General features: G+C 27.5%; 5 protein-coding genes across 9 annotated transcripts; 1 reads left to right on the forward strand and 4 right to left on the reverse strand.

The window, feature by feature from the left end:
• Positions 1–3261: 3261 nt before the first annotated feature.
• Tao (Serine/threonine-protein kinase Tao) lies at positions 3262–8845 on the reverse strand. Of its 4 annotated transcripts, none has more exons than XM_031980846.2 (12): positions 8526–8845; positions 7157–7596; positions 6700–7048; positions 6428–6603; positions 6143–6305; positions 5685–6034; positions 5360–5605; positions 5019–5246; positions 4662–4901; positions 4285–4542; positions 3891–4147; positions 3262–3644 (listed from the first exon to the last, which is right to left on the reverse strand). In XM_031980846.2, the coding sequence occupies exons 2-12, from the start codon at positions 7460–7462 to the stop codon at positions 3524–3526; spliced, it is 2694 nt and encodes an 897-aa protein (XP_031836706.1). In that variant the 5' UTR covers positions 7463–7596; positions 8526–8845; the 3' UTR covers positions 3262–3523. The 4 variants fall into 4 exon arrangements, with proteins under 4 accessions (XP_031836706.1, XP_031836704.1, XP_031836707.1 ...); XM_031980844.2 differs by having other exon boundaries at positions 7157–7600; XM_031980847.2 differs by lacking the exon at positions 8526–8845 and adding an exon at positions 7890–8488.
• Positions 8846–9534: 689 nt separating this feature from the next.
• On the reverse strand, positions 9535–19416 carry car (vacuolar protein sorting-associated protein 33A). The gene is made up of 9 exons (XM_031980764.2): positions 19360–19416; positions 12078–12334; positions 11732–11928; positions 11164–11648; positions 10963–11083; positions 10740–10900; positions 10118–10663; positions 9923–10045; positions 9535–9834 (listed from the first exon to the last, which is right to left on the reverse strand). The coding sequence occupies exons 2-9, from the start codon at positions 12180–12182 to the stop codon at positions 9746–9748; spliced, it is 1827 nt and encodes a 608-aa protein (XP_031836624.1). The 5' UTR covers positions 12183–12334; positions 19360–19416; the 3' UTR covers positions 9535–9745.
• Positions 12563–19034, forward strand: Fancd2. 2 transcript variants are annotated; one of them, XM_031980760.2, is made up of 18 exons: positions 12563–12647; positions 12834–13083; positions 13148–13375; positions 13454–13507; positions 13614–13887; positions 13977–14336; positions 14424–14784; positions 14862–15295; positions 15378–15469; positions 15835–16009; positions 16089–16346; positions 16420–16753; positions 16844–17159; positions 17551–17757; positions 17842–18139; positions 18223–18440; positions 18550–18758; positions 18832–19034. In XM_031980760.2, exons 2-18 carry the CDS (start codon positions 12921–12923, stop codon positions 18958–18960), a joined length of 4110 nt encoding a protein of 1369 aa, XP_031836620.1. In that variant the 5' UTR covers positions 12563–12647; positions 12834–12920; the 3' UTR covers positions 18961–19034. The 2 variants fall into 2 exon arrangements, with proteins under 2 accessions (XP_031836620.1, XP_031836619.1); XM_031980759.2 differs by having other exon boundaries at positions 13148–13507.
• Positions 19417–20027: 611 nt separating the features above from the next.
• Tango2 (transport and golgi organization 2) lies at positions 20028–21503 on the reverse strand. The gene is made up of 4 exons (XM_031980765.2): positions 21197–21503; positions 20626–20875; positions 20333–20551; positions 20028–20247 (listed from the first exon to the last, which is right to left on the reverse strand). Exons 1-4 carry the CDS (start codon positions 21336–21338, stop codon positions 20031–20033), a joined length of 828 nt encoding a protein of 275 aa, XP_031836625.1. The 5' UTR covers positions 21339–21503; the 3' UTR covers positions 20028–20030.
• LOC116428687 (solute carrier family 35 member G1) lies at positions 21207–25821 on the reverse strand. The gene is made up of 3 exons (XM_031980664.2): positions 25403–25821; positions 21750–25061; positions 21207–21274 (listed from the first exon to the last, which is right to left on the reverse strand). The coding sequence occupies exon 2, from the start codon at positions 25057–25059 to the stop codon at positions 24013–24015; it is 1047 nt and encodes a 348-aa protein (XP_031836524.1). The 5' UTR covers positions 25060–25061; positions 25403–25821; the 3' UTR covers positions 21207–21274; positions 21750–24012.
• Positions 25822–26418: the final 597 nt, after the last annotated feature.

The following is a 26418-nucleotide window of genomic DNA, read 5'->3' on the forward strand; positions in this document are numbered from 1 at the left end:
TATGCAACGAAAGATGAATGTAGTTCTGTTTTACTCAATAGGAATAAACTCTATTCGTAGTTACTGAATCACTGTCAGGAAAATATAATTATTTAAAGTATTACCATGTCAAATTGAGAAAATTTTCCATAAATAATAACTTAGAAAGGATTAAAATATTCTATTAAGTTTTCTGCTTCAAATCAAACATTTGTAATAGTTAAAGAGATAGTATGTATACTTTTAAACCAGACATACTGTACACTGATTGTTTCATAAAATACAATGATATACGAATTGCAAGTACACTAGAATTATGAAGTTATGACCCACATTGTTTCATATGATATAATTTAGAATGTAGCACGAACATCTTTACTAGTCTGCATTGTTTATTACCAATTATAATAGTTTACTAAAAATTTCTATTGAACTTGTATATCTCCCTAAGAATATAGTCTAAGGAAGAATTTAAATGTAATACATATACGTAACTCTAAAGAGTTCATTGAATTAAGCACTACATCTTTTACTAATGTATAACATGTGTAGATATTTACATATTGTAATATTACAAAAAAATGTTTCATTTGATTGTGACTGTCTTCGTTTATAAAGTTTTGAACACATAATTACAAATAGGTTTTTAACTTCGTTAATTTTTAATTTTGCAATTGAACACATTTTTTCCATTTAATTGTAATTTTTTCATTAAATCATTAATAAATAATATTATAATTTATAAAAAATTGGAATATGCACTATATTAATAATGAAAATAATTATTATATATATTGCAGAAAAATGACTCTTATTATATATATGTATATATACTTTTTTAGTTTTGCCAACAGTAGACAACGAATCCAAGATCATTTTTTTCCATTTTCAGATTAAAATTCCTTACATTTTAATATATTCTAAAATTATTTTGTTCTTTTCACATAGAAAAAATATCCTAATATACATAACTTAAATTATTATAAAAGTATATGAATTTATGAATAGATATTGATTTTTATAGTGTTAAAATGTTGAATGGATAATTATATACTCTATGTTACATACTTAAAACTCTCAAATACAACCGTGAATCAAAACATTAAATTTTTTTTCATTTCAACATGAACAATCATATTTTTATATGTTACTTCCATTAATCATACTGTAAGGAAGATATCGTTAATTATTATAGAAGATTAAATATAAGTAAGAAGACAGCCACAGTCATTTGAGTTTAAATTTAATACTTCGTAATGAAGATGAAGATATATAAAACAGAAAAAGTACATTGAAATGTATTAAATGAAACGGCAAAAGAAACAAATTAGATGTTACAATATAAGAGTACAACATTGGGATGTGTACTGGATAGAAACTTCAGGCAATCACAACAGAATATAACATAACTAAAACGTTGATAATACAAGCAGAATAATGCCATCATAACCATTGTAACAAATATAAGAGAAGTATCTTACTTATACCTGCTAGATCAACACAAAAAATTTCTGGTATACTGGAAGCAACACACAAACTAGAAATATATTTACAGATTTGTTTATGATAAGTGAAGGTAATTTTATCTGTATATTTCTGGTCAAATAAAATCAAACGAGTCATTGAATGCAACAGTAAAGTACTTTAAACTATTTTAATCTATTATATAATTTAAATTTGAAATCCATAAATAAGAATACTTATATTATCAATTACTTTTATTTTAAGATTGAATTGAATTATTTAATAAGTGTTGGAAGTATTCATACAATTATACTGTTTATATCGTAATTAAGTACTTAAAAGTAAACAAACGTTTTCTTTATAAATACTTTACAAAAATTTTGAATTAGTAAAGAAAAACAAATTAGTAATTTTGTTTACTTTTATGTCTTGTCAGTAATAGGTGTTACATCTTCAAATATTTATTGTAATTATGTGTAGAGTGAAACAATCAAGAACAATTACGTAAATTATTTTCCACACTTTTTGAACTTGAAAAAATATGTTTGATGTCATAGTAATATGGAAATATGAAATCGATTTGAAAGTAACATGAAGTTTTATAAATTGGATATATTTTATATTTATATCAAGTTAGAAATTGTAGAAGTAATTTCAATAAATTATTATATTCAGATCAATCAAGATAAGTTATGAAGATCTTAGTTGAATTCAAATTTAATGAAATTAATACTCATATTAAATATTTACTAATTAAGATCTTCATAATTCACTTTTTCAGCGTTTAAAAGAAGACTTCTTTGACTTTGAAATATGTTTCATATTAAACTGGAAAAATAAATACATATGAATATAAACAGTATTTTTTCATTTTAAAATTGTGACTATTGATTTGAATAAGCCGTTTTATATACTTTGTTCTGTATAAAGTACTTCCTTTTGATTTTATGCATAACATAATATGACTGCTTAAACAGGTATGTCAATGTCTCAATTCAACTGATATTATACCAATACAAAACTTAAGATACATTTAATTCATGGAGAGTTGTTCGAGGCTTCATATTTAAAATTATCAAATTAAAATAAAGAATATCAATGTTGTGAGGAATTTTAAGTGGACAATGTCATATTTTGGTAATTCAACAATAATTTTATTATCAATTTAATTTTTGATATTGACATTTCTTCTTAATGTAAAACAAATCGTACAAAATTGTAAAAAAGTGTCTTTCAATTTTTGAAATTAATCTCTCATTGAAACAACGAATATTCCCTAACACGAATACGTTATAGTAACTACATAGGATACTGTAACTAAATTTTTGTTATTAGATTAATATTTTGTAAATTTAATGTTTGCATTACGAATGCAGTTAAATAAATAGGTCAACTCACTTAGTTTTTAATAAATCAGACTAAATATTCTTGAAAGCTTGAAATAAAATTTTGAAGGTCAACATACATAATTGTCGATAAGATCGTTTAATACTAGACCTTCGATAAATAAAAATTTTACCGAAAATATAGTTTCATATTGTTCGTACATCAAATATTCAATTAGTCAAAATCAAACTCGTAATAACTGGAGCATTATTATTATACTATTTCTTTAATTATTATAATTGCAAGATATTGATAAATAAATGTCTCTAAACATTTTCGGTAGTCGCTTATAAAATTTTTCCGTGTAATTACTTGGCTTACTTCAATCCCGATAAGATTGATACTTAAAAGATTTTTTCATTTTTCTTTCATTACTTCTATTTACTTCACAAGGTATTTGGATATGGTTAATAAATATTACAACGTTGCAAAAAGCATCTAAGTTCTTCAATATGAAGCTCTCATTTCCGAATAGATCACGTTGACATATTTTGATAATTAAAAAATATGCTGTTACATTAATTTCAGTCCAATACACATTCCCAACCCTAACAAACCTCTTAGGTTTGAGTTAATGCACGTAACGAGTCAACTTCTGCTATGTATAAGTCATTGAATTGAACGTCGGTAAACTCGTTATGCACTCACTACAGGCAAACGTACATACATACATATTCTATCAATATGATTAAAATTAAAGACTATTAGGGGGGAAGGATGTAGAACTATTACTGTGAGCCAGACTTAACATTGAGCCACTAAGGCTTTCATCGTCTGGATAAGATTCTTTTGATGCCTCAGCTATCGCCAGAGCACTGCAATAATTTAAAACAAAAAATGTATATAGGTACAGCTATAAAAAAAAAAAACACTATCTTAAAATCTTAGATTTATACTTTTTAATAGCCTAAGAAACTTTGCTAAAGAACAGTTTAAAACAATTGCAAATTTAAACAATTTCAATATATTATAAAAGGAAATAATCGAAATAGTTTTTATCCGCTTTCTAATATTTTTTAAGTGAACGTTCATGCAAAAGGTACCGGTAATAAATTTCATACCTGAATCCTACTCTTGCACTTTCCTCGTCAAATTGTTGTAATTCACGTTCTTGTCTTTCATGTAGTAGACGTATCCGTTCACTACGTTCACTAAGAAATTCCTCAGTTTCAAGTTCCATTTTTTGTGCAAGTAAAGCCCGCCTGACCGATACTCGATCTTCTAATTCACGACGTTCTCGGTTTCTTTGCGCCTCGGCTTGCATCTTGTTTTTAGATTGGTATGCCATTAAAATTTCTAATTCATAATTCAATCTTTCCTATAAACATACGAAAGATTAATATTATACTGTTTCGTACTAAATTTAATTTATTTTATCTGGTTATTCATAGATATTTTTGATCGTTTTAATCATTTGAATAAAAGATTGTATTATACTGTAATGTAGTATCTTACTTTAAGACTATGGCATTCGACTTCTTGTGACTCGTCCAAACGTATACTTTGTTTCTGAAGCATTTCAGCAATACTTTGTTCATACTGCTCGCCCAATAAAGCCAACTTCCTTCTCTGTTCTTCTTTTAATTTTTTAATTACCTCCTTCTGTTCTTCTTTAGCCGTTGTTTGTAATATTTGAGTTTTTAATGCTTTATATTGCCGCGTTTGTATTTTGCATGTCTCCCTAAATTGTTTGCGAATTTGCATTTCTTTTTGCTGAAATAACAAATATATACAAATATACTCCAATTCTACTTATTTGATTGATTAATAAATGATTTTTTCTTTAAAATAGAATTTTCTAGTATTTTCTGAGACTTAAATATTTAGCTTACTTTGAGACTCTTAGGTTGTTGCTTGAGTTCTAATGCGTGCTTTTTACGTAAATCACGCTCCGCCCTTTGCATATAATCTTGTTGATTAGACAGTTCAGTTGCATGTTGCCGAAGGACTTGATCTTCCCGAAGTGCATGAACTGCCCTTTGCTGTCTATATTCTAGTTCTTGTGTTTTTTCATGATGTCGTAATAACATATTATGTGCTTGTTCAAGTTGTTGTTGTCTCTTATTTAATTCCTACTCATTAAAATGTATTATGGATATTTATGATCTCTTCAAAATATCTTAAGTATGTGAGAAATTATAATGTTATAAAATAAAATAAGAAGGGGTTTTGAAATATAATAAACTAACCTCTCGAAGCAATTCTTGCTCTAAACTATGAAAAATGAGCAACTTTTTTCTACGAAATTTACGAATTTCGAAATCAAGGTATTCTCTTTGGCCTCTAACAAGCCGTTGTTCTTCTTGCGCTTCCATTTGTCGTAAATTATGTTTATGACTCTGAAGCGTAGCATCCCGTTGCCGTTTCGATGTAACTTCATCTTGAGATAATTCTTTTTTCCATCTTTCTTTAAAAACCTAAGAAAATAGAAGCATCTTTAATAACTACGTTATATTGCCACATTATATTAAGCTTAAACAATTCTAACATAAATTCAAAAACAAAATCTTATCAATTTAAATTTCCTTACTTTGTAATCTCTTTTTTGCTGAGCTTCCAATGCTTTCCGATCAGCCAGTTGCCTATTCGCAATTTCTCTATGAAGTTTCTTTTCTGCATTTTGGTTTTGTTTAAGTTTACGCTCTAATTCTTGTAGATGCTTTAACTGAAGTTTCTCCAATTCTTTACTAAATTGTTGCAAAAGCGTTTCATATTCCTTGTCTAATAATTGTTTATGGGATTCCATTTCCATCTTACAACGTTCTTCCAATTTCACCTGTTTACATAATAAACAATATAATTTTTTAATACTTTAGTAAACAAAATTAGAACAATAACGGTGAAATGATACTTACCAAAGCACCTTGATGTTCCCGTCTCATTCTTTTATATCCACTCATCTGTTCGTGCATTTCTTCTTGCATATGTTCCTTTTGTTGTTTAGTCACAATTGATGTTGTCCTAATTGTTGCAAAATTATTGGCACCATGCTCAAGTAAATTGGCAGTAACACCACCTGCTGATATTTTATGCCGATTTCGTACAGATCCAGTAGAATAATCATTTGCATCAGCGTTTGGCAGTGGCAGGCTATTGGTGGAGGAACTTTGAGAGCTTGCAGAAACACCCATTGAATGAATCGAATGCTCCGAGGTAATTGAATTACTTTTGCTACTATCGCCGCCTGTTTGTTCATCGGGAGTACCTGTCAAATGTAAATTAGAATGAAAATTAATAAAGGGGATGTACAAAAACATTATTATCATGATGTTTAAAACTTTTTAAGTTCAGAAATTTTAAATATAATGTATACCATCAGTATCGCCAACTGTACTCTCAGTCTCACAAGCATCGATCATTAAGATCTTTTTCATTTTCCGATAATTCAAATTATCCAACTTCCTAACGGCACCTTTCGTTCTTTGAATTAAATCTATTAAAACTTGAGGAGAACGTGTTCTGGTGATAAATTGGTGCTGTAAATTTGAAAATTTATAAATGACAGATATATAAGCTGTAGAATATTATTCTCTGAAGGTTAAATGTTTAAGTGCATAACAACCATACATTTCAGATAAAATATTAATGAAAAACTTACCGATAATAGTTTAGCAGAAGATGGCCTTTCACTTGGGCTTTTGATAAGACACACTTCAACAAAGCGTCGGAAAACATCTGTCCAATTTGGTGAGTTTAAAGTTGGAGCATCGTTCTGAGCAATATGATACAGAGCACTCATAGCGTTCATGTTAAAATAGGGTGGTTTTCTCTCCGCTAAAATTAAGATACGCATAGTACATTATCGACTACTAATATTAATTTGTAATATACATATAACAAGTACAATTCAAATTATTCAGTTTGCAGTACCTAATTCAACGCATGTTATACCCAGAGACCACACATCCACTTTTCCATCATATTGTCCTTCATCCATAGCTAATATCACTTCTGGTGCCATCCAATAAGGAGTACCCACAAAACTATTTGCTGGCCATTTTATACTTGCAGAACCAAAATCTGCCAATTTTACTGTTCCATTTTCAGTAAGTAAAATATTTCCTGCCTTTACATCTCTATGAATTCTTCCATAACCGTGAAGATAATCCAAACCATTCAGTACGCCATCACAAATTGCAGCTATTTCATCCTCTTTTAAGGGTCTTTTATGGACTTCAATAATGTCTGATGCAGATCCGAGGCAATATTCCATCACCAACTGTAAGTGATTTAGAATTTCATGTAAAATAATAAGCATATAACAGTAAATAATACAAGATTAAATATCTGTAAGACTTAATTTAATTATTCTGAAAAAGTATTATACCCAGGCAGTATGGTCCCTGAGGTAACAACCCTTATATTTTATTGTATTGGGATGATCAAGCTGTCTAAGAAATCGTATTTCCTTTAAGATATCTTGCCACTTTTCAACAGTTTGTTTTCCCACATATGACATTTTCTTGATGGCAACAATCTCTTTGGTAACCAAACATCGTGCATAATAAACAGCCCCAAAACTGCCATGCCCGATTTCGCGCAAGTCTTCAAATATTTTCTCCGGATCATTTTTCTCGAATAATTCAGCAATCTCTGGATCCTTAAGACTACCAGGCCTTGGAACAGCTGGCATAGTAAAGGTGTTAATAACTAAATGGCCGAGGCCTATTTCAGACACCGTTAGACGTCCTCTTGCCTTTTAACCTTCTATCCTAAATTTTATAATCTTATTTAAACCTCTGTCAGTCCATTCCAAAATTTAATATTCTATCTGAAAAAGAACATAGGTAATAAATATTAAAGTTAGCCATTAGTTAATCATAATAAAATTCATATGAAACGGTATTAAGATTTGTCTACACTATTCTTTATATTATATTTGCTATATCATATGTTAATGAAACAATTGTATGTAACTAATTAATAGGAAAAACAAACAAGTAAATGATAATATGTAAAATTTTATACAACACAGAATATATTATATACAGTTAAGTAGGTACACATACAACAAGTAGCAAATAAAGTTATGAGACAATAGAATACTGTTTTCCTCATACCCTTGTTTCATATTTTCTTGGTTGAGTCTGTTACATTAATTTAATAACTGCAAGTCCTATTTTTAAATAAAAAACTTGCTAACGTACGATGTTTGGCAAATATCAATATATAAACTTCTACAACACGAAATGAAAGTAACGTCAGATCCTGTCACCGCGAAATTTTTCCTTATTTAATTAAAACAAACTTGACACTTATCATGAGATTCTCAATACAAATCACACTAATCTATAAGCCGATAGATTCATTTGATTCCAATGTCGTTTTAGTATGTTTTTAAAAGGAATATCCGCCAAGAACATCGAAAGGAATCTTATCGGTGCTAGTGCGGAGCTATTAAACGACAAACATTTCCACAAGAGGAACAGAAATAATTGTAAAACCAGGGTTGGTAAGTAAAGAAGACGGTCGAGTGAAATTTGCAGGAGATAGAAATGCGGGTGTAAGGAGGGTTGGGTCTCTGTCCCGAAGTAATCGCGTCAGATTGGTCCCGTAAATACAGTACAGAGACATAGTCAGTATAATCGAAAACGGTTGCCGTGTTTAGATCTAGTGTACGACATTATGATCGGATCCCGGTATATCAACTGAAATTTATCCAAAGCTCCGGCAGCAAGGAAAAAAATGATATTCACCTCCAAAATGGCGAGGGAGCAGGCACGGAAGCATGCGCGCAGCTCCGAGCACTCTCTTCAGGCGGAGCAGCTCTTTTTCCTGAACTTGGCCGATCCTTCGAGCATATTAAGATCCAACAATCACAATTTTCCGTCGTGCAAACGCACCGCACCCCGGAAAAGTACACGTCTCGTACGTGTCACGCACGTACGCACACACGCGCGAGACGCGACAATCCGCGGTAACGCAACAATACGGCACCCACCGTCGGCTCAGACCCACGAGAATTCGCAAATTTTTTGACGCCTTTTCGCCTGGCCTGGGTGTACTCTATGGTAAACGAGTTTTCCATTAATGACAGGTGGCGCTCTATACTGGTCAAATCCTTAACTGGTTAACGTTACCGATAACTAAGCCTTACTTCTTTATCGATTGTATGTTACAAATCAAGTCACAATTTAGGATATAAACGTGCTGTCGCCGACTTAAGAATCGTTATAAACATCTCGTGTAATGGAATTTTCTGTTTAAAATTTAGGATTCTCTTTGAGACATGTACGATCGGTACTATTTAAATGTAATATACTACATTATCGACAATGTGGGTATTTGCATTTATTAGCAGAAATCAAGTATCTTCTATTCTTCATTCTTACTATGTATGTATGATTTGGCGGCAATGCGTACGGAGCGTACATTTAAAGATAAAGGTAGTGTTTATAAAATGTAATACTATAAAAACATAGATTTTATTGATTCGTGAGCATAAACATTTTTGTGCATATATTTATTTTTTGAATTAGTCTACGTACATATATAACTATTTACGTTTTGTACAATCAAAGACAGAATTAAATGGACTAAGGGCAGTAAGTATCAATGAAGTTCAAGCAAATTAGTATTAGTGTTTAATCCATAAATTATAATAAAAATGGTATAAAATAATTATATATATATATATATATTTACATTTTCTTTGATAATATACGTGAATTCACGCAATGAAAATTAAATATAGAGTTGTCCAAATAAAATTTTGTATTACATTTATTATTTCCCATGCTTATTATTTTTATATAATGCACATATAAAATATTATGTGTATGTAAATTAAACTGATTAATATATTACGAATAGCATGTATTTAATTAATAATCAACAATTAATATAATTTTTCTCTGTATTTGGGTTTATAAATAATATAAATATAAACAAATAGAACAATATTACATAGAATAAATTATGTGTTGTCCAAATTTTCTATTAATGAAGTTAAAAATGTATCCCCGTTTATTATTTTTGTTGTACAGACAACAAATTCCACATTTACTGAAAACATAAATTTTTTTTCTATAATACATTACAGGTAGAAATTGATAATTAACTTTCATATTTTATTTAATGCTGTATTACTTACAATCTTCCTGTTGAGACAAAAATCTAAGAGCAGAAATTTCTGCAAATGTACAGCCTCCAATAAAAAAAACCATTACTAACTTTGGTGGTTCAGAGTTGGAATCTTCACTAGTAATAGAGTTTCCTAAAAATAGTGTATGAAAATTATAGAAAACGATTGTAAAATGTGAAATATAGTAATTACAAAATTTTTTACTTCTTCCAGATGAAGCAATATTAAGTGGAACACTATTAATAGTAGGACCTGGTAATAAACCCATCACATCATTTAAGCCCTGCCAACCAGTTGGTTGTACAAGATGTTCTGCCAACCGAATACTTAATGGTGCATATATAGAATGTACATAACTGATGTCTTTTGGTGCAATTTCACTTTCATCTTCAACTGTAAGTCTTAATGCTTTCCTTAAAACTGCATATTGACGAGTAGATTGTTGTTGCTTCAATAAGCCAGCTTTTTCTAAATTCAATATAGTTGGTAAATGTTGATAACCATACGTTTGTATTATTTCCCTTTTATAATAATCTAGTAATTTTTGTTTAAGTCCAGAATTTGTTAAAGACTGTATACAAAGAAGTCGTAAAACTTTAAGAAGTGGTTGTTGTTGTGCTATTAAATCTTCTATATAAGCATTCGGTTTATCTGTATCAATACAGTTTAACAACTCTTGTTCAACTTGCAGTGACTCTAAAAAACTACTTGAATCTGTTACCTCCTTTATCATTTGTGCTATTGTTGTATCTAAAATAAATTATTATAATATATATTTATTGATATTATTATTATAGTATACTTAATGTGAATGAAATTAATCTACGTTTTGCCAATGATTGTTTGGTAGCTAACATATGTGGCAGTCGTGCCACAAATTGTTTTATCTCTTGTACACTTTTATCTCCATGTTTTTCATCGAATTGTGATAAAATAATTTTAGCTTTTTTACTTAGCACTGGTCCCACACCATTGAAATTTTTATCCCTATAATTAAATGAAAATTATAAAATATATAATCATATTTATACAAATGTAAAAAAACTAACTTAATCTCTGCAAATAACTCTTCTGCAGAATTCAGTATAATTTGTTCCATTTCGTTAAGAGACATTGCTGTTGGAGAATCTTCTGAATCATGAAATCTTCTTGCTGGCAACTGAACAGTATCTGAAAATAGAAAAAAATATTTCCTGTTTTAATCAACTAATGACAATACTTTGTAAATTGAAAATGTAAAAATACTTCACTATATTTTATCCCAAAAATTTCATCTATTAATCCTTCGTATGTCAATTGTGTAACCAAAGGTGATAGTAAATCTACAGATCGATCGAATAATAATAAATGTTCTATAACACTTGATTGAGGAGATATTACTTTACTATCCTCTTCTTCTCGATTTAATCTCTCTAGCAGATCCCAAACTTTACTCGCAGCAGGTCCCCTGCCTGTAACTTTTGGAATCTTTCCATATATCCCTTGTAAACTATGAATGGCTTGTGCTACTTGATATAAACATGTTGGATCATTTTCCAAATGAAATTCTTTAAATGCTCCACTAAGTTCCATAGACAAGAGATCATTGTCAAAAGGAAACAAGTCACATTTAAATTCTTCTATTAGCGTAAAACTACCAAAGACACCACGATTCTGAAGCTTTTTCTGACAAAGTAGACTTTTTCTAGGTACAAAAAAGAGATGGAATTCTTTGCGAGGTCTTTTTCCTTCCTCACTGAAAATGAATTAGAATTTTAGTTTTAATGCACTATTATAAAAAAATTTAATGTTAAAATTTATTTTTTATGTTATTCAAACCCGTGAACATTTTCAGCAATTAAATCCATGAGGTTCAGCTGAGGTCGACTAATAAATATTATATTTGTTATATTTGATGGTATTGACAACTTTCCCCCACATAATGGATACATTTTAACCACATCATGTTCCTCAAGTAAATTATATTTTGCAACAAGACCAATTGGTCCTTCGAGAGATTGATCCCATATAATTGCCTATTAAAACATTTTAAAACATGTTAGAATACAGAGTAATATAATTCATATAAAATATTCTTTAAATTTCTAATTATCTTTCAAAATAAATGAAAAACTTATAACTAATAATTCAATAAATTATAAAATTGAATACATAGTTTAAATACCTTTGTACCATCACATTTTTCGAGTAAACAAAGTAGTTGTTTCCTAGCTTGTTCTTGAATAATACCCACATTTAATCGACCAGTTGATAAATGTGCCGATGACATGTTTATAACACCGATCCTGTCACTTGTCGGTGTTTATAATAATTAATTTTATAGAGAAATTACTGTTGACATATCGTCTTCTGTAGATAATCATATACGTTTTAAGCTTGTCATTGAATTTCGATTTGACGTTTAGGTATTTATCTTATAACCTATAAATATTAAGAATGTATATTTAATATTAAATTTGTTTTCGAACAAAATCCATAAATACAAACGTCCCATATAATATTAATTGCACAGATTTAAGATACGTATAAACATCGCATACAATATATCTTTCTCTGTACTGTTCTGGAATACTGACTCTGACAGCAATGCCCCAGTGTATATACACTAACAGATTTTACCCAAATTGACCGATTAGCTATTGAACCACATAAGTAGATAAACATTTATCTACTTACGTTTATAATACTGTTAGACTAAAAAATACAACATTATCAGATTTGAAGATTTAAGGGGGTATTCTAATCCAAAGTATCATTTTTTAGGTATTTTATAGAATTTTTTTAAACAAGAAAATTGTTTTAATTTTTTGCAGACATATTTAATATTATTTATATTATACAATATATTTTTTCCAAATCAAAATATATAAAGTACAAAGAAATTTCTTTTTATTTTTCTTAATATAAAAATCCCTAGTAGAGTTAAATTTGTTTTAATTTGGCGCGAAACTGCGATGCATGGTCATTTGCGAAAATATGTATGTAAGTACAATATATCCAGTGAAACATGGATAGAAGAAAACTAAAAATCGGAAGAGGCTTGCATAACAATTTAGTAGGAAGTCAAATATCATCAAAAAGTGGAACTTTTGATACTAAATCACTGAATGAAGGAACGTCGTTTAGTAATCGAACCTCATTATTAGGCGGTAAAACATTTTCAACTCAAAGTAAGTTCATCAGAAGAATACTTGAAAATCAAAATAAAATGATTGAACATGAAAATATTTTTAGGTCACAGTACATCATCACATAAGGAATCATTCGTGAATAATAAGTTATCATTGAAAGAAGAAACATTAATAAGCAAAAATAAAACATTGAATGATGATACATTATCGCGGAAACGCAAGTCTTCAGATTTTAGCCAATTAAGAATTGAAAACGATAGTGATTTGGGATTGCCTTTAGCTGAATCTACGATTATAAAAAAAAGACGAAATGAGAAAACTGCAATTCAAGGTAGAACCAAAAATATTAATTATGAAACATCAGAAAATAATGTCAATACAACTTCTACCAGACATTGTAAATTTATAGAGTTTTTAACAGTATCTGGTATTAAAATAAACCCAGTTGCTCCGCATATACTTTGTAAGTAGCGTTATAAATAATCTAATGTGTCAATGTGAAATATAGATGTAATATTTTTATTTATTTCATTAATTTATCACTGAAATATCTTGTTGGATCATTACAGGTAATGATATCATAATAGTGCAACAAAAAATGAAGGAATCGTTAAATTCAAAAAAGTATAAAAAAGAAGAATTAATTAACTTCATGGAAAAATATTTTGAAAACGATCAGAACCTCGAAAATGCCTTGTTCGATATGGAATTGTTTATCAATGACAGAGTATCAAATGTATTACATAGTTCTTCTCTTATAAAAATTTTATTGCAAGTATCAGAGTTACATCCAGAAATATATAACAGTCTGTTGACTAAACTGAACGAGTCTGTGCTTATGGCGTAAATATGTTTTATATCATTTTCTTTTTGAGTAAAGTACATAATATTTGTAATAAATTTTTATTAATCTTTTATTACCATTTTTTCAGTGATTCTATTGAAACAATACCATGGGCCCTTTCATTGTTACAACAGTTTCGTTTTTTAGATGTTGTAATTAATTCTGATATTTTAACTAATTGTTTAGAACAATTTCTGGAATCATGTCCTGTGTGGTTTCAAAGAGAATTGATTTTATATTTACCTGATATGGTGACTGATAAACAACATCAAACTGTTGCAGAAATTTTGAATAAAGTATTAGAAGAAAACTCAGAATTAATCAGTTTAATTTTAAATTGTATGAGTAATTTGAATCTTGCAGAAAAATACTTAGATGAATACAAAAACAAAATACTGAACTTATTAAAAACCAATATAAAAGTAAATGCTATACCAGCTGTTGTTAAGTATGTTTAGCTCTTTGAAAAATATGTTTTGAATATATTTAATTTTTAATTAATTTTTTAATAATATGTTCATCCATTTTTTTATAGATTTGTTTTGCAGGACTGTACAGATATAGATACTTTTAAAAATACATTAACAGTGTTACGCGATACTAACATACAACCTCTTGCTGGAGAAAATGTTGAAGAATGTTACCAAAATCAATTAAATATAATCAATGCTTTGAAAATGTACATGTTTCTTTCAAAGAATACAGTAACAATGACACTTGAATTTGTAAAAAATATTACCAAAGATCCGAAACCATTAGATATTATTATTTTGCTTCTTATCTTTTCAACTACAGAAACAAAAAGAAAGAACGTTGAAACTATATTTAAACAACATATACGATCTGGTTTTTACAGAGCTAGTTTGCTGAATTTATTGTATAATGATTACAAACAGGTTTGTGTATTGTAAACTTAACATTGATATTAATTATCTTTTTAGTTTAAAAAGTAAACAGATGTAATTTGTTTTAGGTTGTACAAGAGTTACAGATAGTAGTATTACAATTATCAAGTAATTTATTAAAAACGAGCGAACGTGTATTTATTGACTTTGCAATTGATTGGTTTCGCTTACAGTTTATATGTCATAAGAATAATATATTTAAACAGCGTGAAGTTTTAGAAAGGATTGTATTTCTTATGGGTGATAATGACCAAACAATCAAAAATGCTTTGGCAGTTCTGTGTACAATGGTAACAAAAGAGGAAGAAAGACAATGCTTAGCACCTCATTGTAATCATCTTCGCATTTTACTTGAAAAATTGGATAATTTAGATTTAGAAGAAGTTGGAACATTGAATGATTTATTACAAAATTTATGTATAAGCTCCACTTCCGTATCAGATTCTTTACGGAATGATTTATTCATACTTTTACAAAAACAATTATCTAATTTTAAGCCACAGTACGTATTGAGAATTATAATGTTTACTTATTTTTAATATTACAAACTAAATTTTTAAAAATATTTCATTTTTGAATTTTAGAATAAAATCTAAAGGTGTCCTAGCAGCAGTTATGGCAATAAAGCATTTAATGAAAACATCTGAAACTTCTGATGCTGCTTATAATTTATTTAGTACGCATTGCAAAATATTTAATTACTTAACATATACAGGATGTTTCCGAAATTGTGGGCATAACTTCGGGAATAGATTCCGTTCTGCTATGTAAACACTATCAATTATGAAATCAACTATCAAATTATCATTTTCGATTATTATGAAATACAAATTTCCATATGTTAATTCAACTATAATTCAGAAACAAGGTCATTTTGGGCATATGTTTATAAGAACTTTTTTTCTTATTTTAGCAAACTGAATTCTATTCCTGAAGATATGCCCACACTTTTAAGAACACCTTGTATAAAATAATTAAAAAATTTCTGTTTACTTGCCTTGTGAACATTCAATTCAATTAAATTATATTTTAATTTCATAGAAACAGTACTAAATAATGTAAGAAACTGTCAGAGATCGAAAGCATTATTTTATGACCAATTAATACGTATTATTACCCAAGTTGAAGGAATTGATGCAGATTTCATAAAAAAAGTGACAAATTATGTTGAAGAAGAATTTATTAATGAGAATATGATTGATAAAGACAGTTACAAGTATACAACATTACGTGATCTTCAATTATATGTAACACTATTATATATTTATATTTATAATATTTAACATTTTATCTAGAGGAGAATTAGTTCCTAAATATGGATTGAATAAAACACAAGACGAACCACAAAATTGTGTTTTAACGTTTGAAAACAAAAAATATGGCGCGATTGTAGCAATTTCATTTAAATTGCTCAAAACATGTTGTATAAAACTTAGTAAAACTGGAGATTTAGATGCTATAGATTCTCTCTTAGGCTGTGCAATATTAATGCCAGAAAGTTTTGATGTAGCAGAGAATACGGTAATAGATTTAATAATATGTTGTATTAACTGGTGAGTTGAAAGATTACGAAATAAAAGTACAATATAATTTTAATTTAAAAAAAATTGTAATAATAAATTTCAGGTTTCGAGAAGTGATTAGTGGTTTTGTCACACAAAAAAATGATTTATTACAAAAGCAAGTATTACAACGACTTGACAATTTAATATATTTACAAAGTGAATTGAGCGTAATGTTTTCTTTGTGTGATACAAAATATCAGCCACCTCCATGTTATTTCCATCATTTTCCTTTAGCGTCTTTTGTAAGAATTGAGAAAAAAGTTGGTAAAAAAGGCAAAAAAGGAAAGAAAGGCGCTGTGGAAAAATCTGTTACTTTCAGTGAAACTGAAAGCTGGGAATTAGGATCCTTAATATGTTCAAAAAATCCAATATATTTCAGAAAATTGGATACCAAAGTATGATATAAATATATTTTTATTTTATTTAAGGTATTTTAAAATTGTGCTTGTATCATATTTATAGAATAATAGATATCATTTTTACAGATAGTCCATCTTTTGGATATAAAAATGGAATTAAATACAACACAATCTATGAAGCAGAATATATCTGTAAAACAAGTATGTTTTATTCTTAAAGAACTTCTAGGCATGTTCGAATATGAAAATACTGAAATTTTTATCAAAGACTTGATTGAAGTGTTACCTAAAATTTGTTCGAAACTGCAAGATATTGTGGATACTTTGAGAGAAGAAAGTAACAATCAAAATAAAGAAGCTGTTAGATTAATATTATGTCTTTTGACAAAAATTTTTAATTGGAAAGGATTTGAAAGTGTAACTTATAATATGTTATTACGAGGTATACATTACTATACAACTATATAATACAGTTATATCTTTCTAACTATAGTAGTTTATTTCTTGCTAGATTCTGTATAGCTTTCTCAATCATTTTTATGAAAATGACCTTTAATCAATATTGGGGATTACTAGTTAATGTTTACAATAATAATTATATATATTCATAGTAACACAATGGCATAAAAGAATATAAAATTGTCAAACAATTATAAATAAGATATAGTCGTGAGAGTTTTAGACAAGGAAATAGTGAAAGTGGCAATTGGTACATAAATATATATTCTTACAATAAGTTTCATGATATCCTCCTTAAACTACTGTAACTAGAGGGATAATGCTAGAATTGTTAATGTTTTTATTAGTTTAATAATCTTTTAATTTTTGTTCAGAGGGGTTACGGACTGTAGCAAGTCAAGTAGATGAGAACAATGCCATGTTAAGGTCCTGTAAAGAACTTGTTACAGAATCATGCAAATACTTTGAATCCTTAGCTGATGTTGCCACACAAATATCATTAGCTATTGCATTAATTAATATGTGTCAATCATTAATGAAACATTCTGAGTCTTATACAAAACAAAATAAAGAAAAATATGGTAAGGAGTTTTATATAGTTATAATTTATTATTTATCAATACTGAGATTTCATATGTACTTGAGCTTTTCTGTTCCTCTTTTAGCAAATATGGCATTTGGATTTTTATGCCTTCAATGGTCAGAGGATAAACATTTTAGTCCTCAATACAAAACAGCAGTAATTGGATTACTAAACAGTTGGATTGATAATGAACCACTACCACTAAACACAGTTACTTCCGTTTTGGAATGGTTACCAGATGAAACATCTAAATTAGAAAAATCTTCGGACTGCTTAAACAGAATGCCCTCCATAAAAAGAAGTAACTTTCATTTGTTATTTAAGAAAATATTTGATGGTCTAATTAATGGTATAAAAATAGCATTATCATCGGCTGAAAGGTACAATTTTTATATTTTATATAAATTTATTGAATTTTTAAAAAATAATATGAATACGTATTTTATCAATAAATTTCTTTCAGAGATTCCATAAGAGTAGAATTATGGGGTACAGTTGCATCTAATGTTCAAAAATTAGTTCAAATATGTAAAACTTTAACTACAAAAAATAATATATTAATCTTTTTGAAACATATGCCTGTGTTATTAAAATCTTTCTTAAATCTTGGAATGCCTGTTCTGGAACACAATTTGAAATATCACACAGATGATGTGACCAAAATATTGAAAATGATGCAAGGTATAAATCTGAATTAGCAGACTTAATTGTACTAGAATACCATTTATAAAATTTTTAGTTAAAATACAATACTATCTTTTAAGTATGTGCGAAATATTCATAATTTTAGGGGGTACCAGATATTTGCATACAATATGCTGTGATAGTGTCGAAAAAAGAGATCTTACATTAACGAAATATGTTCCTGTAGCTAAGTCTGTATTAGAAAGATTACTTTATAGCGTAAAGGGAATGTTAGTTCTCAATAACAGTACCGATGCTTTTTGGATGGGTAATCTTATTAATAAAAACTTAGAAGGTCAAGAAATTCTATCACAGGTTTGTTAATTGCTTTAAATATACATCCTTTGTTTATTTATATTGCATTTGACATTTCATTTCTTACTTTTAGAACTTATCTTCAGAAGAAAATACTTTACCAAGTTCAGATACCATTGATGAAGCAAGTAATAATGTATCATCTGATATATTAGAAAGTGATTCAAATAATGACCTCGACGATGAAGATGATATATTATAATCTTTTTATATAAAGTTATAAAAGAGTTAAACTACCTTTGTATCGATGTTAAAAAGAATATATTCGTTGCATTAGTAAAATATACATTTTTATTTTCACATTAGATATTTTTTAAAAATAAAATATATTAATACTTTTTCAAATATTTAAAGTTAACAATACAATTAATATAAAATTATTTACATACAAGATCTATTTTAATTAAGTACGATAAAAAGCCCTGTACAGAACTGAAGGTATACAAAAGTGTTGTTACAAAAAATGTTTGGTATGAAAAAAATTATTTAATATAGGTAGTTTTTCTGCAGACGAAACAGTAAGACAAGTTTTAAATTAATTTTTGTAAATGGAATGTTACATTTCTATATTCGTGGATAAAGTTATAAAATTGCAAAATACCAGAAAGAAGAACATTATCGTGTATCACATGTTTTCAGTCAGCTAAACTGTTTCACTATGCTACTAGTACAAACTAAATTACCCAATCTTGATAAAAATTTTCTATTTATAAATAAATGAAAATGAGTAAACAGTTGATAAGTAGGCAAGATTCTGCAACGTCACAAATTAACACTGTTCTTTTATACATATAGCAATGATTATGATGCATTGAAGTCATAAAATAAGTCAGATGTTAAAGTTTTTATGTTTGTACGGTGAAACGAGCTAATTTACAGACATATGAGGTGATAAGAACTTGAAACTGAACCTTAGAAACTTTTCGTTAATTGAATGGTCTAATTTATATTAACCACACAGCCATGGTTTAGTTGGAGAAAGATAAGTATATATGTAATTTGTTTTTCCGATTTTTTACAATATTATAACTTCTCATAGAATGAAACAATTTAGTATATAACTTTTTTGAGAATCTATTTCAGTAAATACTATTAAAAAAATTAATATGAATTTGAAATATTCTCTACTGTTTCACTTGCAGAAAATTATATCTTCCAAAATTAAATAATTTTCATACAAACGTTTGTCTATATCAACAGTTTTTATAAGAAACTCTTTCATATTCAGTTTAAATATGTTCTGTATAAATACTAGTTTTATAATTGCTATTTTTACTTATTTTCACATATTAAATTATTATTAAATATTTGACATTTCCATGTTAAATCCGGCATAAGTGTATCTTCAACAAATACTATTTCATTGTTTCCATTAACTAACAATATAGAATGTGTTCTTGTACAATATTCCTTACCAGATATAAAAATTGAACTGAGCTTTTCATACATTGGTGAATGTCGTTGTTGCAATACTGGATCTGGTAAGTACCTATGTTTCAAAGGTTTATTAAAAACTAAACAATATGTATGAATAATTTTCATATACAGTTCACAATTCTTTAAACAAGAAATACCTTTCTTCTGATTTCAAAAGCTTTAACAATTCTTCTATAAGATCTGCCTCTTTTAACGTTGCAATATTTTTCAGTATGCTTCTGAATTTTTCTTTTCCTCCTTCTACTTTTTTGAGAGGACTGTCAAAATCGCTATTACTACACCCCAACACTGCATCGTGATTTGTAAAAGGTCCTTTCGATTTTATTGAGCTACTAAGGCAATTAACGTTTGCATTGCTAAACAAACAAATATGAAGTTTTTACTAGAAAAAAGAATGTAATTCTTAAAAGTTTGAAAATTGTTTACTTACTACAAATCAATTAAAACCAATAAATATGGATTGTATGGCTGACCATTTTGATTTTCTTTGTGTAATTTATTTAAATATGAAACTGCAGAATCATTCGAAGTAATGAAATTAGTTATTAAATGGCCTCTTCCCTTCTTAGGAGTATCATATGATGTTTCTTCATTAGGTAAATTTAAAATGATACCAGCCTTTCCTTTTAACGATAAAGCTAGCCATGTTCCACCTTCTTTACCAGGCTCCATATCGGTACCTACACAATTAACAAATATATACAAAAAATAAAATGTGGTTAAACATTTATTAAATATATTAAATGTAATTATTATTTGTAATAATTATTTTCGTAAAATTGAGACTGTTAGTTTTAATGTACCCAAGAAAAAATTTCAAGAATGTTATAAATGATTACTTCTTTAAAACTTACTTTCATAATAATCCAAAGATTATTTAAAAATAATACAATTATGACATTTAAATATTTATATAAGGAATTAATTGTAAATAAATGTCTACACGATCATTTATTAACACATAATTATGTACATTCATATTAAAAATATTTTTCACATACCTCCCAAACATTCTGGATGATCTTTCCAAAATTGAGCTGTTAACGTAGGACGTTTAAAATATTCGTCCCGATTTGATGCTACAATTAATCGGTAGGATTTAGAATTAGCATCTGGATTGCGATAAATAAATGAAATGCACATAATTGAAACAATACAGTGATTTCTCTATAGTATAAATGTTAAAATGCGAGATGCTTTTATATCAGCTGATATTTCTTTTTATTTAGCCATATCACTGATAAGATTATAGTACATGTCATGCATTACAAACTAAGATAATGTAAAATATGGCGATGAACAGAGATAACTAACTATTCTATATTCCAATGCATATACTTCATTCTGATAGCATGTACCAAAAGATATCGACTTTATTAGCAATTATTGATATAATACATTGCTTTAATTAACAAATATAAATTATCAATATCAATTTCTTTAATCGTATTTTCAGTTGTATGTATGCATTTGTTTTATGTGTTCATAAAAAGAGATCGTAATGTTAAATAAAGTTACGTAAAAATATGACATTTCCTAAATGGTCATTATTACTTGTCAGAATTGAAAATGTTTGTGGCGGCTAGTCCTGCATATGTCAATGATAGTTACTGCCATCTACAGGAAATCTGTGTCATAAATGTACGAGCTTTAAAAAATATTACTGTCGAAGCACTGTAAAATTAAACATTAATTATTTAAACATTATTTCAAAGCACATGAACATTTTAGGTATAATTTTACAACAACAATAACATTAACTAGTTATTACAAAAATAACAGTACAAAAGTTATAATAAAAACTGAATCTTTATTTTTTAAATAAAAAGTATATTCATATTTATAAACACATGATAATCATTATTAAAGTATATTTCTGAAAATAGAAATTGATGTGTTAAATGCAAAAACGCATAATTATAATGGTTTTTTTTACAAAATTTTAAGATTTAATAAAAATTATAATTCACATTTAAAATTTTACATAACTATAATCTTTAATGTACTTTAGTATTTCATTTTTATTTTATATTTCTTAAATATAAAGGTAAAAAATAGATTTTCATTTACTTATTACATATTAACACTAATCTCAAGTAAAAAATATTTCAATTCAAAAAACAGTAGAAATTATCTATGTGCATTTTTCCATACAATTATATTTAAATACACCAAAATTATGTTTGTAAATAATTGTTAATTACGACTATTTTCATTGTGTGCTTACAATTGTTATTATAAACTATTTAAAACTTGAATTGCATGTTTAAAAATAGCATTTTTTATAAATTGAAGCAACATACTGTATACCTGTTTTATCAAATTCTTTTGGTTGTGAAAAGAAATAATGTACTTCGCTCATCAATTTTACTATGTGATAATATATTCTATTTATAATAACAAGTTATAAATACAAATTTGACATCTATTTGTGTGTATATTTACAAATAAAAATGTATTTAAATATTATGCAATTTGTCGTTTAAATAATATTCTCATTTAGGTAAAATTGACTGAGCATTCTTTGTTCTAAGCTGAAGAATGATTCACATAAAATAAAGAAACACTTTTTTATTTATGAAATTTGATATGCATAAAATACAATGTTAGAATTTAATTAATATTATAAACGTACATATATAATTGAATTTATATCTTATAAAAATGTTTTGATAGCTATAAAAGAAAGAACTCAGTAATTATTAATATCGATTATAAGTTCATTTATTATATATATTAGATATATAACTGATTATTTATCAATTAACATTATTAATCAGTATCATTTCAGAAAGCTTATATTATTCATTAATATTTATGCAGTTTTCAGTATTTTATTTTTATCAAATAATGATATTAGTATCTGAATAGAAATTAATACAATAAACTTTTGTAAATGTAATAAAATTAATTTTGTAGTAAAATGTAAGAAAGTGCTTCATTATTTTGTGTGTTTTGTAAATTTATAATTATTTCTAATCTTATATTATTATAATACTGAATAATAGACTAGAATTCATAATAATCGAAAGTAATCCACAGCAGAAGGCAGCAAAGCTGTTTCATGAAAGAGAAGACTATAAGGATATCACTGTTACATCCCAATGATTACATTCCAACAGACGAACATTTTTCAAAAATCTTTTAAACATTATGTATAAATTCAAGCTTCAGTAACTTACACTAAGAAGTACAAATTGCGCATCCTAACACAATAATGTAATAAATACTCTATTATTTAATCATTTTAAATCTTATAGAATGAAGTTTCATATTCATTCTTTTTCTGTGAAATGATGTTTGTACATAACTATCAATGTAGTGTTTTATCTTATGTTTCATAGTAATTTTGCATTCACTATATTTGTTGGAATAAAGAACAAAAAGGATGAAAATTAATATAAAACATGTTCGTAATTCGTTTTTTATGTAATCCTATAATTCTTAATAATTATTATTGATTACATAAATCAATTATGTATTTATATTGATACACTTTCACACAGGTATAAGTTGTAAGCAACTTATACAATTTTGAAAGTAATTTTATATGACTTAAATATATCATCTATTTATATATTACTTTCAAATATATTCTTAAATAAATTAAGTAATGGTCATTGTATACTAGATGAGGAAGATAGTAATTTAGCATATCTAATATGAATAAATATCTGTTTTATATCTTTATAAAATTCTCTTCAAAACAATCACTGTTACTTTAAAACAATCAACTAGAATTTAAAACCTTATGAAACTCTCTAGAGGTATTTGGAAATCTACTATGTTTTGAAATTTATTTTTTATAATTTGTAATCTACATCACCAAAATTCCTAAAGACTTTTTAACACTAGATGTTTCTGGTAAAGAAATCGCCCATTTTCTTAATCCAGTCAATAAAACTGAACTTGTAACTAAAATTGCTCCCCCTACTGAGTACCGGTTTGGTATTTCATTGAAAAATAGAACTTGCCAAAAAAAGGCAAAAACTATATCTGCTGACCTTGCTATTGCAACAGGTCCTGCTTGTTCCAACTGTAAAGCTAGCGTTAGTAATATTTGACCTCCAAAACTAAAAAGAGCTAGTGCTACAACCAAAAGTCTATCAGTTCCACACCGAGGTAAGCAAAGTGCACCTATAGCCCAAGAAATAATTATCGTTTGAATCAAGGCAAATGATCCAAAATTTGTCATTATTACTGAAAAATGGAGTCCTTTTAAAGCTCTTAATAAAACATACGCATTCGCACCAAATAGAGTTGCAGAGAAAGCTGCTATAGCACCCCATAAATCTGCATGTTCTGTTTTTACATGTCCGTCTGAAAGAGATTCTATAGTATGTCCGAAAATAAGCGGTGGACGTGTTATTAAAATTACTCCAATTAAAGTTAAGCAAACTGTAATAACGTTAAATATCCCACAAGGCTCTTTTAAAAATATTTTTGCAAATATAGCTACAAATACGGGAACAGAAAATACTACGACAGATGCATCAGCTAATGGCATATGTCTGAATGCATAGAAACTTAACATGAGGCCAGTGGTCCCTACAAAGCTCCTTAATATTAACATTAACCTACGCCCCTTTGGAAATGGATGTTCTCCCTTATATATCACAATTGGTATTGCAGGTAGTAATACACCCACAAATCGAAATGCTGCCAATTCCATTGGATTTACTTCTACCAAACCTTTTACAATAACACTGCATAATGAAAAAAATAATGATGATAAAGTTGCTAAAATTAAACCAAGATAGGGACACGATTTACAAAATAAAATAGAGAATTTTTTTTGTCTTGCTGTGATATTGTTTTCAATGTCACCATCAACTAAATGTTGTAATTCAACATGTTCTGACATCTCTGAAATAGAAAATGTATGAAATTACTTGAATTTTTTAAACATGTGCTTACATGTAAGATAATAGCAATTTATTATAAAAATAAAATTAAATGACTGTAACAGCAAAATTTCATTGTCAAACATATGAAAAAAACAAAAGTTGCTTATTTTAAACAAGTATTTAATCAAATTAACTTTAAACTAAATAAAGGAGACATTTCTTTAAATACTTTAACAAAAACTAAAAAAAAATACATTTAACTATTTTTTAATAATTCACTTATTAAAAAGATTTTTAATTCTATCTTATAATGAAAAGAATTGTACGTTAAACTTCGTTAGTACCAATAAATTTACTCACCGATAATACGTTGAATAATTGGTTATCCGCAGTGAAAGAATTTATTAATAAACTTATGTAATTATTAGTATAGTTCATCTATAAATATTGTGGAAGACTATATTAATTTAGAACTTTCAGTAGTATATTCTCGTTCATTGCAACTAACAATGTTCTTTACATCTTTCTATGCACTTGATGAGGACATAGTTCAGCGATCACGTTGTTAGTTCCGTGAATCAGGCAGGTCGTAACAAATCACAATGAAGGGCAGTTCGTGTGATACGCACGTATCTGAATAAAATGTTTAATTCCTGCAGAATTTAAATCATCTACACTCTTATTAAGTGTATCATGTTATGTTTTCAATTTTTACATGTTTATTAAAAGTAAATAGTACCATTTTTAATTCGTTTATTTATTTTTCTGCTATTACAAATTTGTAGTCATTATTATATTAATATTTACATATATTAATTTTATACAATAACGAATCATACGTACGTGTCCGCATATGTTTGTGTGTATAAACTGAGAGTATTAACTTACACTTTATGCATTGAAACATTTATTCTAAATTTGAATTCAATTATAAATTAAACAGTAACTAATAAGCATTATTTACTTCTATTCATTTTAATATATAAATGATAAAACTATTATTCTAATATTTATATGTAATTATGACGATTCGTTATTTTGTTATTATCTTAATATTTGTTACAAATATTTTTCTTTCTTGTGTTAATTGTAAAATCTCAAGTTTCTTATATGCAGGGTAAATCACCTAGTGCTATGATTTTTATTTAGGTCAATACCTACAGACAAAAATAATTTAAATAAAGTTGCATATTTTCAGAAACAATAGAGGACATATGAAAGTTATCCTTATTTTTTTAAATAGAATCATATAGTAATGCGTTATATTACGTTATTGATTTAACGCTATTTATTTTTCCTTATGTAAATGTCTTAAACTCTTTGGGTTAAATGATCATTAATTTAAGAAATATTTTAGTTTCAACTTTGCGACGTAC

This window comes from Nomia melanderi, chromosome 10 (genome assembly GCF_051020985.1).
Source record: "Nomia melanderi isolate GNS246 chromosome 10, iyNomMela1, whole genome shotgun sequence".
NCBI lineage: Eukaryota > Metazoa > Arthropoda > Insecta > Hymenoptera > Halictidae > Nomia > Nomia melanderi.

Coding starts and splice junctions, on each gene's coding strand:
- Tao (XM_031980846.2), bottom strand. CDS start 7,462: ATGCCAGCTGTTCCAAGGCCTGGTAGTCTTAAGGATCCAGAGATTGCT. Junction 7,049..7,156: donor TCAGGGACCATACTGCCTGG/GTATAATACTTT, acceptor AATCACTTACAG/TTGGTGATGGAATATTGCCT. Junction 4,902..5,018: donor AGCAAGAATTGCTTCGAGAG/GTTAGTTTATTA, acceptor TTTAATGAGTAG/GAATTAAATAAGAGACAACA.
- car (XM_031980764.2), bottom strand. CDS start 12,182: ATGTCATCGGCACATTTATCAACTGGTCGATTAAATGTGGGTATTATT. Junction 10,901..10,962: donor GAGTTATTTGCAGAGATTAA/GTTAGTTTTTTT, acceptor ATTTAATTATAG/GGATAAAAATTTCAATGGTG. Junction 10,046..10,117: donor TATTGCTTCATCTGGAAGAA/GTAAAAAATTTT, acceptor CACTATTTTTAG/GAAACTCTATTACTAGTGAA.
- Fancd2 (XM_031980759.2), top strand. CDS start 12,921: ATGGATAGAAGAAAACTAAAAATCGGAAGAGGCTTGCATAACAATTTA. Junction 14,337..14,423: donor GCTATACCAGCTGTTGTTAA/GTATGTTTAGCT, acceptor ATTTTTTTATAG/ATTTGTTTTGCAGGACTGTA. Junction 16,347..16,419: donor ATAATATGTTGTATTAACTG/GTGAGTTGAAAG, acceptor AATAAATTTCAG/GTTTCGAGAAGTGATTAGTG.
- Tango2 (XM_031980765.2), bottom strand. CDS start 21,338: ATGTGCATTTCATTTATTTATCGCAATCCAGATGCTAATTCTAAATCC. Junction 20,552..20,625: donor TTGGTTTTAATTGATTTGTA/GTAAGTAAACAA, acceptor TTGTTTGTTTAG/CAATGCAAACGTTAATTGCC. Junction 20,248..20,332: donor CTTTTGAAATCAGAAGAAAG/GTATTTCTTGTT, acceptor TTTGAAACATAG/GTACTTACCAGATCCAGTAT.
- LOC116428687 (XM_031980664.2), bottom strand. CDS start 25,059: ATGTCAGAACATGTTGAATTACAACATTTAGTTGATGGTGACATTGAA.